Here is a 13,679-nt window from a genome sequence, read left to right as displayed (position 1 = left end):
GTTCCTTTAGTCCCCCACTGGTTCCTTTAGTCTCCCACTGGTTCCTTTAGTCTCCCTCTGGTTCCTTTAGTCTCCATTGGTTCCTTTAGTCTCCACTGGTTCCTTTAGTCTCCCACTGGTTCCTTTAGTCTCCCACTGGTTCCTTTAGTCTCCACTGGTTCCTTTAGTCTCCCACTGGTTCCTTTAGTCTCCACTGGTTCCTTTAGTCTCCCACTGGTTCCTTTAGTCTCCACTGGTTCCTTTAGTCTCCCACTGTTTCCTTTAGTCTCCCACTGGTTCTTTTAGTCTCCACTGGTTCCTTTAGTCTCCACTGGTTCCTTTAGTCTCCCACTGGTTCCTTTAGTCTCCACTGGTTCCTTTAGTCTCCCACTGGTTCCTTTAGTCTCCACTGGTTCCTTTAGTCTCCACTGGTTCCTTTAGTCTCCCACTGGTTCATTTAGTCTCCCACTGGTTCCTTTAGTTTCCCACTGGTTCCTTTAGTCTCCACTGGTTCCTTTAGTCTCCCACTGGTTCCTTTAGTCTCCATTGGTTCCTTTAGTCTCCACTGGTTCCTTTAGTCTCCACTGGTTCCTTTAGTCTCCCACTGGTTCATTTAGTCTCCCACTGGTTCCTTTAGTTTCCCACTGGTTCCTTTAGTCTCCACTGGTTCCTTTAGTCTCCCACTGGTTCCTTTAGTCTCCCACTGGTTCATTTAGTCTCCCACTGGTTCCTTTAGTTTCCCACTGGTTCCTTTAGTCTCCACTGGTTCCTTTAGTCTCCCACTGGTTCCTTTAGTCTCCACTGGTTCCTTTAGTCTCCCACTGGTTCATTTAGTCTCCCACTGGTTCCTTTAGTTTCCCACTGGTTCCTTTAGTCTCCACTGGTTCCTTTAGTCTCCCACTGGTTCCTTTAGTTTCCCACTGGTTCCTTTAGTCTCCACTGGTTCCTTTAGTTTCCCACTGGTTCCTTTAGTCTCCCACTGGTTCCTTTAGTCTCCACTGGTTCCTTTAGTCTCCCACTGTAGTCTCCCACTGGTTCCTTTAGTCTCCACTGGTTCCTTTAGTCTCCCACTGGTTCCTTTAGTCTCCACTGGTTCCTTTAGTCTCCCACTGTAGTCTCCCACTGGTTCCTTTAGTCTCCCACTGGTTCCTTTAGTCTCCACTGGTTCCTTTAGTCTCCCACTGTAGTCTCCCACTGGTTCCTTTAGTCTCCCACTGGTTCCTTTAGTCTCCACTGGTTCCTTTAGTCTCCATTGGTTCCTTTAGTCTCCACTGGTTCCTTTAGTCTCCCACTGGTTCCTTTAGTCTCCCACTGTAGTCTCCCACTGGTTCCTTTAGTCTCCACTGGTTCCTTTAGTCTCCCACTGTAGTCTCCCATTGTTTCCTTTAGTCTCTCACTGGTTCCTTTAGTCTCCCACTGGTTCCTCTAGTCTACACTGGTTCCTTTAGTCTCCCACTGGTTCCTTTAGTCTCCACTGGTTCCTTTAGTCTCCCACTGGTTCCTTTAGTCTCCACTGGTTCCTTTAGTCTCCCACTGGTTCCTTTAGTCTCCACTGGTTCCTTTAGTCTCCCACTGGTTCCTTTAGTCTCCACTGGTTCCTTTAGTCTCCCACTGGTTCCTTTAGTCTCCCACTGGTTCCTTTAGTCTCCCACTGGTTCCTTTAGTCTCCACTGGTTCCTTTAGTCTCCCACTGGTTCCTTTAGTCTCCACTGGTTCCTTTAGTCTCCACTGGTTCCTTTAGTCTCCCACTGGTTCCTTTAGTCTCCCACTGGTTCCTTTAGATAACACCATGTTGTGATGTATTTCCTGCAGGCGTGATCCTCCTCTACCTGGAGCGTCTGCGGAGGCTCGGCTGGGAGCAGATGTGGAGGCTGACGGCAGAAAGAGAGCTGATGAGCATGCTCAGTACGTCTCTGGCCGACCAGGTGAGAGGAACACTTTACCTTACCTGTAGAGGATGCTTTCATCCAAAGCTTTAATCAGTGGAATCCACCAGAGTTTTGTGGTGGGAATTTATTTATCGTGAATCAAACCATTCAGCTGTCTTTGTTGTAATGGACTGTACGCTTTATACAGTCTTTAGGGCCCCTCAAAGCACTTTACATACTACATGACGTTCACCCATTCACACAGTGTATGTTGCTCTAGGCCACATGTGTCAAACTCAAGGCCCGGGGGCCAAATCAGGCCCTTGGTGGATTTAATTTCGGCCCGCAGGATAATTTCTAATTACTATTAGATCTGGCCCGCCGGTATATTGCACGCACACCTTCACTCCATCCTGAGGGTCTCCTCAGCTCAGAGCCTGAGCCCAAACATTGATGACCTTGCCCCCAAGATGAGATGCCAAGTATCTGAGCTAGCATCTCAGAGCAGCACACTGAGTTTAATGGATGTTTCCTTCTGCACTTTCTCTCACGACAACAGGGCATGTTTGGTTTCTCTTTGAGGGAAATAGTTTTGTTGAAGCTGTTGTTATTTGTAAAAGCTGCAGATAGAGCCATAAGAAATGAATGCACCTGATTATTTAATGTTTAATTTTGTTTTTATAGGCAATAATTGAAGCTTTGTTAGTTCCAGGTTTAATATGTGCAATAAGTTCATTTCAATACGTTTTGAAATAAACATTGAACCAGTCCGGCCCGCGACAAGTACCGTTTTTTTTATTTTGGCCCACTGTGTATTTGAGTTTGACCCCCCTGCTCTAGGACCTAACATTCACACACATTGCTACCTATGGCCATGCCATCGGGAGCAACTTAGGGTTCAGTATCTTGCCCAAGGATACATCGACATGTTGACTGCATGGGCTGGGATCAAACCCGCAACCTTCTGGTTGAAAGACGACCGCAGCCACAGTCACCCTGCTGTATTTTATTTTTGCAAAAAGTTCAGTCAGTCACACGGAAAATTAAATTCACTTTCCAAGAGATCCTTTTTTCAAACCATGATTTCAAAGGTCCATAATAAGCTTTCACATTTAAAACCTTTTCCTGTTTTTATCATTAAGAAATATTGTTTTCCTTGGCTTTAGGAGACATACAGGATTAAACAATTAGCATGTCCTCTAACCCGGTGTCTAACCTACTCAGAAAACACCAGCTGATTCCTGATGAGTCATTTATCTTTTAATCACATGCGAGTCTGCACACAGTCTTTACCCTCAGATGCCCCAAACACAGAGGGAACACATACATTTTAAATGATGAAAAACAACAGATTTTTAGATCTTCTGGGTTCAATCAGTGTGGTTTTATCAGCTTTTGTCACGTAGGATTGTGTTTAGATGATAACATGCACATAAAAATATCAATACTGATACAAAAGTGTTCTTTAAAGGAATATAGTGGGAGTAGTTTTTTTAGCAAAAGCAGCCACTCAGGAGCTGAATAAATGATCCGTGTGTCCTCCATGATGTCTTTCCTCTCAGTGTACATTATCCTCTCTCTTTGATCTGAGCTCCAGCGGCGACCTTGTATTTGAAAATGCACAATGTGACGTGCACAGAGAGCCTGTCTTTGTTAACCATCCCACAGCTCTGTGAAAGAAAAGATAAAATCTGAGGTTGCCAGGAAACCGGCAAAAAAGAGGATATGTGTTTTTATTTATGATGCCTTCAAGAGCTGTGTGTGTGTGTGTGTGTGTGTGTGTGTGTGTGTGTGTGTGTGTGTGTGTGTGTGTGTGTGTGTGTGTGTGTGTGTGGGTGTGGGTGTGGGTGTGTGTGTGTACATGAGAGCAAAGTGCCGGATAAATAGAGCTGTGTGTGGTTTAAAACTGTGTGTTAAAAGTTGTGTGTGTGTGTGTGTGTGCAGGACATCTTCAACGCCTTCATAAAGCAGAACCCCATCCTGGTGCACCAGCTGCCGTGTTTCTGGAACGTTCAGCTGTCGGACCACACTCGCTCCGAGCAGTGCTACACAGAGGTGTCCGACCTCAAGGTACACACACACACACACACACGCACGCACACACACACACACACACACACACACACACACACACACACACACACACACACACACACACACACACACACACACACACACACACTCACTCACACTCACACGTGTTGGTGGCGTGATCATTATTATTTATTCATTGCGTGTCAGGGTGCGTGGAAAAGGTAGGACCCAAATTAACAGAAAGCGAGCTTTAATTTACAAAAAAAAGCCGATCACAAAAGAAAACAAGAGACAAACTTAGCATTACCAAAACAGGGGAGCACGAGTAAATAATTCAGGACCAAAACTTCAAGGACAAACGTGGAGCGTGACATGAAGGGAAAGACAAACAATGAACCAACACCGAACACAGGAAGAGACAAGACTAAATACAGGGAGGGGTAATCACGAGACGAGAAACAGCCGGGCTGGGGAGGAGAAACACAAGGGCCACAGGTGAACACAATCAGACTATCAGACACACCAGGGAAACTAACGATAGGACACAGGGAGAAAAGAACAGCAAACAAAACCCATTACCAGACACACAAAACTAAAACCGTGACATGACATAAGAATCGTGACATTGCGTGCCTATTGATTTGAACGCGATCCGTGTATCCATCATTTCCTGGTCTTCTCTAAAGAAGAGGGACCAATGAAAACGTTGTCATGTTGCCGTTGTTCATCATGGAAACATTCATTAGCTAACAATGACATTATTGTTCTATTGATATAAAGGGAGGTCAGGTACTCTTTAAACAGTTAAACCCCACGGCCCGCGGGCGGGGGCAAAACGCAACATCTTGCAAGAAACAGCGTATGAAAGGTTCTTAACATTTAATAAACGATGAATGTGTCATACTCACTTAACGGGAAGAAACTCAGCTTTCAGACAATATCAACCATGTTTAGCTAAACCAAACAAAAGGGTATAACAAAGGCTCTGAATTAGCCCTGAGTGAAAAAATGCTGATGCAATTAGCACAGAACTCAAAGTAAAATACCTTTATTACTTATCGGATTTGCACAAACAAGATATCGATTAGCAAACTGAGATTCCACAGATTCTACAGGTATTGTTATCATCACTGAGCGATCAGAACTCGCGACATGGGAAGCAAAACCAGACAGCTGGTAGTTATGAGTGCTTTTTACTGAAGTACATTTTAAAGTACTTCTTTACTTTGACTTGAGTAAAGAAGTTTAGTCAGTTAGTTCTACTTTTACCAGAGTATTTTTAAACACGAGTATCTGTACTTCTACTTGAGTAGGATGTGTGTTGGTGTGTGTAGTGAAAGTGTGTGTGTGTATTCAGGTGATCCACTGGAACTCTCCGAAGAAGCTGCGAGTGAAGAACAAACACGTGGAGTTCTTCAGGAATCTCTACCTCACGTTCCTGGAGTACGACGGGAACCTGCTGAGACGAGAACTGTTCGGCTGCCCGAGCCAGGCGAGCCCCGAGAGCGTGAAGGTACACACTCTTTCTTAAAATCAAAAATCTTGACTTTTTTCTGCGAATCTCATAATTACTCCCAAATTGCTGAGTTTTCCTAAAATTATGAATTTTCAAGAACATTTCTAAATTACGGCTTTTTCAGAAAACCTCAGAATGAAATAAAACATTTCGGATTTATTTTCTCAAAGTCCTGACTTTCAGAAAAATATCAACATTCTGACTTTTTTCTCCAAATTCTGACTTTTTTCTCCAAATTCTGACTTTTTCAGAAATGCTGATTTTTTTCTGAAAACCTCCACATTTTGACTTTTTCTTAAAATCTAAAATCCTGACACACACACACACACACACACACACACACACACACACAGCATCCTAAAGCTCTCCTAACATGCAAAATGCACTTTTTGATGTATTTTATATGTGACTGTGTCCCCGTCAGAAGACTCACGCAGTGTCAGAAAATAAAACCCTCTCTCTTTCCCTCCGTACCCACATCTCTAAAAACGGAGGAACAACGGAGCTGATCCAGATTTGCGTCCGATATGACGTAATATCTGAAATGTGGGCGGGCCTTAGACCCACGGCGCTATCAGAAACGTTGCTGTATCAGAAACAATGAGCAACGTGTTCTGGAAGTCATATGGTCTGTGTTCACATTAGCATGGCTAACACGCTAACTTGTTCTGGAGAGAGCATGTGTGAAGAAGCAGGATGTTAAAGGAACTCACCTTGTGGTAAAACTGAGAGAGAAAGAGTTTGAGCTCCATACTGTTTCAGAGGTAACCCTTGAAGTGGCTTTGAACATGAAATGGAGTTTCATCAGCTTTAGACCCAGAACCAGCTCTTTGGTATCAGGCTGGAATAGAGGGGGATGAGGCTAGAATGGGTGATCTGTTTGGTATTTTGAGCAAAACATTTCATAGACATGTTTTTAATATATTTGTATATATCTGACACCTATGATATATGACTAATAGTATGATAGGAGACCTTTAAGTTGTCTACACCCTTCCTCTGACCCTGTGGTGTGTGGTTTCTCCTCAGCTGCAGGCGGCTCTGGAGGATCTCGACGAGGACGATCAGTGCTATGATTTCCGGCGGGAGCGCCTCACCGTGCACAGAGTCCACCTGTACTTCCTGCAGTACGAGTACTCACCTGCAGAGGACGACACCGACATCACGCTGGTGGCTCAGCTCTCCATGGACAGGTACCAGAACTACAGTTATTGTGTGTATATATATATATATATATATATATATATATATATATAATAACTTGCTTTATATTTTATTATTGTTCATTTGTAATTGAGATCAGGTTTGTTTCCCTGGATAACCCGGGTTCTTTATGACGCCTGCAAAGAGCTCAACGAGTGTGCTTCTTATGCATCTCTAACCCTGAAACCGTTGCCTAAGATCAAGGTTCAAGAGTCAAGGCTTTTATTGTCATTCGTGCATAGCTACAGCGTAGTTATGTAAATGAAACTCTTAGGTCACAGGATCCTCCAACAGTGCAACACAATAAAACAGATCAAATAGTGCAATCGGAGTCTATATACAAGCAATGGGAATGTGATATATTAGATAAATAATTTGTATGTTGCCAACAGGTGAATGTTATGGATGTTCTAGTTCAGGTGTTTAACAGATGCGGCCAGACAAATTAAATTGTAAATGACCAGAACCTGAACACAGTCTGGTCCTGGTAAGACCAGGACCAGACTGTGTTCAGGTTTGTTTCCCGGGCTAACCGTGTGTTTGTGTGCAGGCTGCAGATGCTGGAGGCCATCTGTAAGCACTGGGAGGGGCCCATCAGCCTGGCGCTCTACATGTCGGACGCCGAGGCGCAGCAGTTCCTTCGATACGCTCAGGCCTCCGAGGTCCTGAAGAACCGGAAGAACGTTGGGTACCACATCGTGTACAAAGAGGGCCAGTTCTACCCCGTCAACCTGGTGAGGAACGTCGCTCTGAGGAACGCCAACACGCCCTACGTCTTCCTCACGGACGTCGACTTCCTGCCCATGTACGGACTCTACGAATACCTCAGGTACGACCAGAAGCTTCATCAAAGTACCTTTGGTTACTGAAGAAAGATCGATAAACTGCGGGTTTAATGCTCGAGAGGTTTCAGGAGTGTGTTACTTTGTTAGAAAGATATTTCAGGGATTGTAGAAAAACCTACGGATGTTTGCCCAGCTTGATATTCATTTCACGCTGTTGGTTTTGTTTGTTTTTTCCTCCTTATAAATACTTTACACACATTTTCCAGAGGAAAGAGTTCAGAATATGTAACCTCCACTGACAGAAATGAATATATATTATTCATATTTTGGCTCTGATTTTGGATTTGTTTTATAAATGAATACAAGTCCTTTTGTCTGGGTTATGTAAGGAGTTTTAAACATGGTCCAAAATGAGAAATGTTCAATAATTTACGTTTCCTGTTTCCTGTTTCCTGTTTCCTGTTTCCTGTTTCCTGCAGGTTTTGCTTAACTGTTGGGTAGTTTAAAGTATAACAGCATTTCCTAAATGGATATGATGAATCTGATAAATCTATAAATGTAACAGCAGAGGTGGAATAAGTATTCAGATCTTGTACTTGAGTAAAAGTATAAGTATTTAGATCTTGTACTTGAGTAAAAGTAGAAGTACTCAGATCTTGTACTTGAGTAAAAGTAGAAGTACTCAGATCTTGTACTTGAGTAAAAGTATAAGTATTTAGATCTTGTACTTGAGTAAAAGTAGAAGTACTCAGATCTTGTACTTGAGTAAAAGTATAAGTATTTAGATCTTGTACTTGAGTAAAAGTAGAAGTACTCAGATCTTGTACTTGAGTAAAAGTAGAATAACTCAGATCTTGTACTTGAGTAAAAGTAGAAATACTCAGATATTGTACTTGATTAAAAGTAGAAATACTCAGATATTGTACTTGATTAAAAGTAGAAGTACTCAGATTCCTTAAATATAAGGAGGCATTATTGATCATTTAGTCCACGATTTTTGTCAGGTTATATAAAATCTAACATAATGAGATAAATTCCCTTCCGTCTAAATAACATAACAAGTATGAAACTTGGTTCAGTCCTGGTTCTGGTTTCAGTCCTGGTTCAGTCCTGGTTCTGGTTTCATTCCTGGTTCACTCCTGGTTCTGGATCTGTTGTAGTAACCCTGTGTTTCTGCAGGCGCTCGGTGGTGCAGATGGACATGGCTCACACTAAGAAGGCTCTGGTTGTCCCGGCCTTCGAGACGCTCCGGTACCGTCTCTCTTTCCCCAAATCCAAAGCTGAGCTGCTCTCCATGCTGGACATGGGGACTCTCTACACCTTCAGGTACTAAAAACTAAAGAGAGAGAAACTAAAAGTGGTTTCAGAATCAGGTTTACTACCAGGTAGGTTGACACATACTTGATCTCTTGGTGTTTTGTGTGCATTAATGTAATGCATAGTGTCTATGATGTGGCAGAGGTAAAGTTGAATAACTGATTTCCTTCCGCTCCAGGTATCACGTGTGGCCCAAAGGTCACGCTCCGACAGATTACGCCAAATGGCGGACGGCCACCACGCCGTACCGAGTGGAGTGGGAGGCGGACTTCGAGCCGTACGTGGTGGTGAGGAAGGACTGTCCCGAATACGACCAGCGCTTCGTGGGCTTCGGCTGGAACAAGGTGTCACACGTACTGGAGCTGGACGCACAGGTACGAAAAAAAAATTATTGGAAAAAATCCAATAATGGTAAAAATATACTCGCTGATTGGGACCAACTCTATTAGCTCTACTTTAAAGCATGGTCCATAACAACAAGTGTTCTGGAATAACTTGGTTGGTTGGTTTGAATGTGTTTTCTGTCTTCTTCTGCTGTTCTCTTTAGTGTTTACTTCCTGTCTTTCTTCTTCTACAGAATGTTCAAAATTGACCAATCAGCATTGAGTATTTAACTAAGCCGTGTAATAAATAACAAACATGTCTTCCAGGCCGTGATCAATTCTTTAGTTTGCTGAGACAATCTTAATCCATGTTTCATAATTCCCTTCTGTTTTCTCAGGAGTACGAACTGATGGTGCTGCCGAACGCCTTCATGATCCACATGCCGCACGCTCCGAGCTTCGACATCTCAAAGTTTCGCTCCAGCTCGAGTTACCGCAACTGCCTGAACACGCTGAAGGAAGAGTTTCACCAGGATCTGTCCAGGAAATATGGCTCGGCGGCGCTGAAGTACCTCACGGCTCAGAGAAACATCTAGAGAGTCGGAGAAAAGACGTCAAGAAACGCGAGTCCGTCGGACACGTGCTAACGCTGCGCCGCCACGGAACCGTTAGCCGCAGGGACGCTAACAAAGACGGTTAAAAAGACGGTAAAGCTTTACGGCCCTTTGTGGACAATCTCGGGCTCCTGTGCATTAGTTCGCCAGTCGAAGAGATAACGGGAAGGATTTGTGTTCACTAAAGGACTGAGAAGAAGAAGACGGACTAGCTTTAACGCCGGGAATAATTGGTACAACTTGTTCTGACAATCAGGGCTTTTTCTGTCCGAATGACGGGAAGACTTAAGGGAGAAGACGACGTTTCTAAGGGCCAGTCGAAGTGGAGATAAGCCTTATCACTCTCCATGGTATTTACTGACATATTTAATATTTCTTTTCTTTCTCCAGTATAAATCAAAACCAATGATTACAAACATTGGCATTAACAATGTTTTGATTACGACGTTACAAACGTTTTAGTTTTTCCTTCGCTTATAATTTCTGACCTCCTTTTTGAAAGAAAATTCATTTTTGTCCCGGGTGAATAATCTCTGTGAGCTTCAGGGATGAGAGTGTGTGTGTGTGTGTGTGTGTGTGTGTGTGTGTGTGTGTGTGTGTGTGTGTGTGTGTGTGTGTGTGTGTGTGTGTGTGTGTGTGTGTGTGTGTGTGTGTGTGTGTGTGTGTGTGTGTGTGTGTCTCTCTCTCTGTCTCTCTCTCTCTCTCTCTCTCTCTCTCTCTCTCTCTCTCTGTGTGTGTGTGTGTGTGTGTGTGTGTGTGTGTGTGTGTGTGTGTGTGTGTGTGTGTGTGTGTGTGTGTGTGTGTGTGTTTGTGTGTGTGTGTGTCTGTGTGTGTGTGTGTGTGTGTGTGTGTGTGTGTGTGTGCGTGTGTGTGTGTGTGTGTGTGTGTGTGTGTGTGTGTGTGTGTGTGTGTGTGTGTCTCTCTCTCTCTCTCTCTCTCTCTCTCTCTCTCTCTCTCTCTCTCTCTCTCTCTCTCTCTCTCTCTGTGTGTGTGTCTGTGTTTGAGAGTGTGTGTGGCTGTGTTTAAGAGTGTGTGTGTGTGTGTGTGTGTGTGTGTGTGTGTGTGTGTGTGTGTGTGTGTGTGTTTACTGCTGATTGTTGTCAACGTCCTCCTCGCTTTGCTTGCATGTAAAGAGTTGCACCACATGTCCTCACATAAAAAGAAAGTGATTGTTCATGTTTTGTTTCTCCATGAATCATCCCTCCGTCTGAGAGCAGTAAATATCTATTCAAGATGAAACGATGTATATCATTACTGTTTGGGACCAGCGCTATTAGCTCTGAATCACACCCGGATAAGGAGCAGAAGCTTTATTCAGCTTTATTCTGTTGCAGCTTTAATGTGTCTGAATCACTGGATAAATGTGCGCCAGCTACTGATATTATTTTATTTTGTCCAAGTCCAACTGAAATGGCAAACTCTCAGATTATCAAAAGTAGTTTTTATTTACAAAAATGCTTATTTAGCCTCAAAACTAGTTTAAAAATGCCAATTATTCAAGATGTGTATATCAGTAGATTACAAGCCAAGGATAAACAACTATAACCATTTTATAATTATAATGATATACCTAAATAATACTCTGATATATAATAACACACACAACAAGACTTAGAAAGGAAGCTAACGATAGCTGCAGATTATATCCTCCATAAATAGTTTGATTTCTAACATTTCAGAATCAGGTGGAAAACGTTCATCCCAGTTTCCCAAATACCAAGCTTTAAATGTCTTGTTTTGTCAGTCAAAAAACCAAAGATATTGGGTAAAAAAACGCTGAAAACTGCATTTAAATACATCTTTGAATTTATATAATTACTTTTAGTGTTGATTAGAAAACAAAGGAGTTGAAAGACAACAAACATCTCATTTCAGTTGGACTTTAATCCTCAGAATTTCATAGTTTTAAAAGTAATGTATTTATTTGTAATCTTTTTGTGGAGTTATCTGAACATTCTCATCTGAGCTACCATTGATTTGATCATTTTGGTTCATCTCCCTTTTGTCTAGAGCTGCTGTGAGATTCAAACTTTATTAACCAAAACATTGGCCCCTGAAAAACTAGTATACATATATAAAGGTTATTATTGATATTTAAACATTTCAATGTATATTCAATCTCCCCAGAGGATAATTAGAATATTTTAAGGTCTTTAACTTTACTTTGTCGGTTCAACTAGATTAAAATGTAAGACCTCTCTTTTCACTTCAACTAATATTGAAGTAATTGGCAATGTTCAAACAGTTCAGAGTATAATCAGACTCCTCAGAGGATGATCCGAATGTTTTAAGGTCGTTCCCTTCATCCTCAGATTAATTTCTTAAGCTCAAAGAAATCAAAATGTAGGGCTTCTCTACTCTCTTCCACTTGTCTTGAAGATATTGTCCACATTTAAACATTTCAGTGCATATTCATTCTCCCCAGAGGATGACCCAAATGTTCTTAACTTGACTTTTTTAGCTTAAATAGTTAAATATGTGGGGCCTCTCTTCTAAATGTCATGTATATTTAAGTTATTGGCCGCATTTAAACATTGCTGTGTTTCATCAAGCTCCCCAGAGGATGATCCCACATGTTTAGGGTCCTCAAATGTACCTTTTTAACTCAAACAAATAGAAGTTTGAGGCCTCACTTCTATTCATATTGTAATTAATGGAAACATTTAAACATTCCAGTGCAGATTCAAGCTCCCCCAGAGGATGATCCGAATGTTTTAACGTCCTAAACTTGACTTTTTTAGCTCAAATAAATCAAAATGTGGGCCCTCAATTCTCACTTCCATTTACTTTCAAGTTATTGTCCGTATTTAAACATTTCAGAGTATGTTCAGGCTCCCCAGGGAATAATCCAACCGTTATAAGGTCCTTCAATTCACTTTTTTTTCTCAAGTAGTTAAATCTGTGGGGCCTCTTTTCCGTTTTTAATCAAGCTCTCCAGAGGATGATCCCATAGGGTCCTCTAATGCACCTTTTGAACTGCAATATCTAGAAGTTTGATGCCTCACTTCATTTAAAACATTTCAACATGTCAGTGCATATTCAACCTCCCCAGGGGATAATCCAAATGTTCTAAGGTCCTTAACTTGACTTTTTTTTTGCTGAAATTGATGTTTTCTTTTTATTTCCATCACATTGTCTGGTTCTTTTGTTGCTTTCCACGAGCATTTGGACAAAAGGCAAGTGGAGAAGGGTTACATCTGGTATCGTTTCCACAGAAGAAGGCGGGAGTGAAGGTGTGTGTGACCCCCCTCATTGACTTGTTGTTGATTGTGGTTGATGCTAGTGCCTTTGCTGTATTGTGAAACTGGATATTGATTATATTGATTGTACTGATTGTACCAACAGGCCTGAGGAACGTCAGGCACTCTATTTATTATTGGTGACTCAAATCGATCATATTTTTATATGTAAGTGCTTTAAATAAAATTGCCCTTTTTCTAACTTTTCTGTCCGGTGTATTTTTTTTGTAGTTAATGATATTTTGGGGGTTACTCAGGATTAGAAATATCTTGGGAGATCCAGAAACTTTTAATATTTACCAAGGTCAGTGATTTTAAACCTGTGGAAAGCCTTCAGCTGTGTAATTGGTTCAATAATAACTTCCAATATTTAAAACACAGAGGTTCCCCTGACACGTTTCATCCAGTTTAAACTCAATAGATTAATTAAAACATAATCAACAGGCAGTGTTTTTGAATAATAACTTTTGTTCAGAGTTCTTATATTCGATATTTCTGAACGACACGTTGGTGTTATTTATTAAAATAAATAGCTGGCAGAAAGGAGTATTCTCTACTATTCTACTGTATCACTGTACCATCACAATTCTTTGTATTTTGGTCACGTAGTTTGATATTTAAGGATCATTTTCAAAATAGTTTGACATGAAAAAAGCCATTATTTGTATGATATTTCCTGACATATTATAGAATGACATTTCACTCATTTTAGAGATGTCCCGATCCGATCACGTGATCGGGGATCGGAGCCGATCACGTGATTTTCAAAAGATCGGAATCGGGAGAAAAAGAATCGGGGAT

The 13,679-nt window shown here is 41.8% G+C and overlaps 1 protein-coding gene across 4 annotated transcripts in view; it reads left to right on the top strand.

Moving 5' to 3' along the window:
- Nucleotides 1-13,080, top strand: part of large2 (LARGE xylosyl- and glucuronyltransferase 2) — a 108,248-nt gene extending 95,168 nt beyond the window's left edge. For 3 of the 4 annotated variants that reach the window (XM_079663715.1, XM_079663713.1, XM_079663714.1), the window contains 8 exons: nucleotides 1,792-1,904; nucleotides 3,792-3,917; nucleotides 5,239-5,394; nucleotides 6,427-6,590; nucleotides 7,151-7,429; nucleotides 8,565-8,711; nucleotides 8,881-9,076; nucleotides 9,424-13,080. In XM_079663715.1, the coding sequence (XP_079519841.1) occupies nucleotides 1,792-1,904; nucleotides 3,792-3,917; nucleotides 5,239-5,394; nucleotides 6,427-6,590; nucleotides 7,151-7,429; nucleotides 8,565-8,711; nucleotides 8,881-9,076; nucleotides 9,424-9,621 (1,379 nt within the window). In that variant the 3' untranslated portion in view covers nucleotides 9,622-13,080. The remainder of the gene's footprint in view (nucleotides 1-1,791; nucleotides 1,905-3,791; nucleotides 3,918-5,238; nucleotides 5,395-6,426; nucleotides 6,591-7,150; nucleotides 7,430-8,564; nucleotides 8,712-8,880; nucleotides 9,077-9,423) is intronic. The other variant, XM_079663716.1, reaches the window with a different exon arrangement.
- The last annotated feature ends 599 nt before the right edge of the window (nucleotides 13,081-13,679 follow it).

This window comes from Notothenia rossii (genome assembly GCF_949606895.1).
Source record: "Notothenia rossii genome assembly, chromosome: 2".
Classification (NCBI taxonomy): domain Eukaryota; kingdom Metazoa; phylum Chordata; class Actinopteri; order Perciformes; family Nototheniidae; genus Notothenia; species Notothenia rossii.
This window is presented reverse-complemented; position numbering and strand designations above follow the sequence as displayed.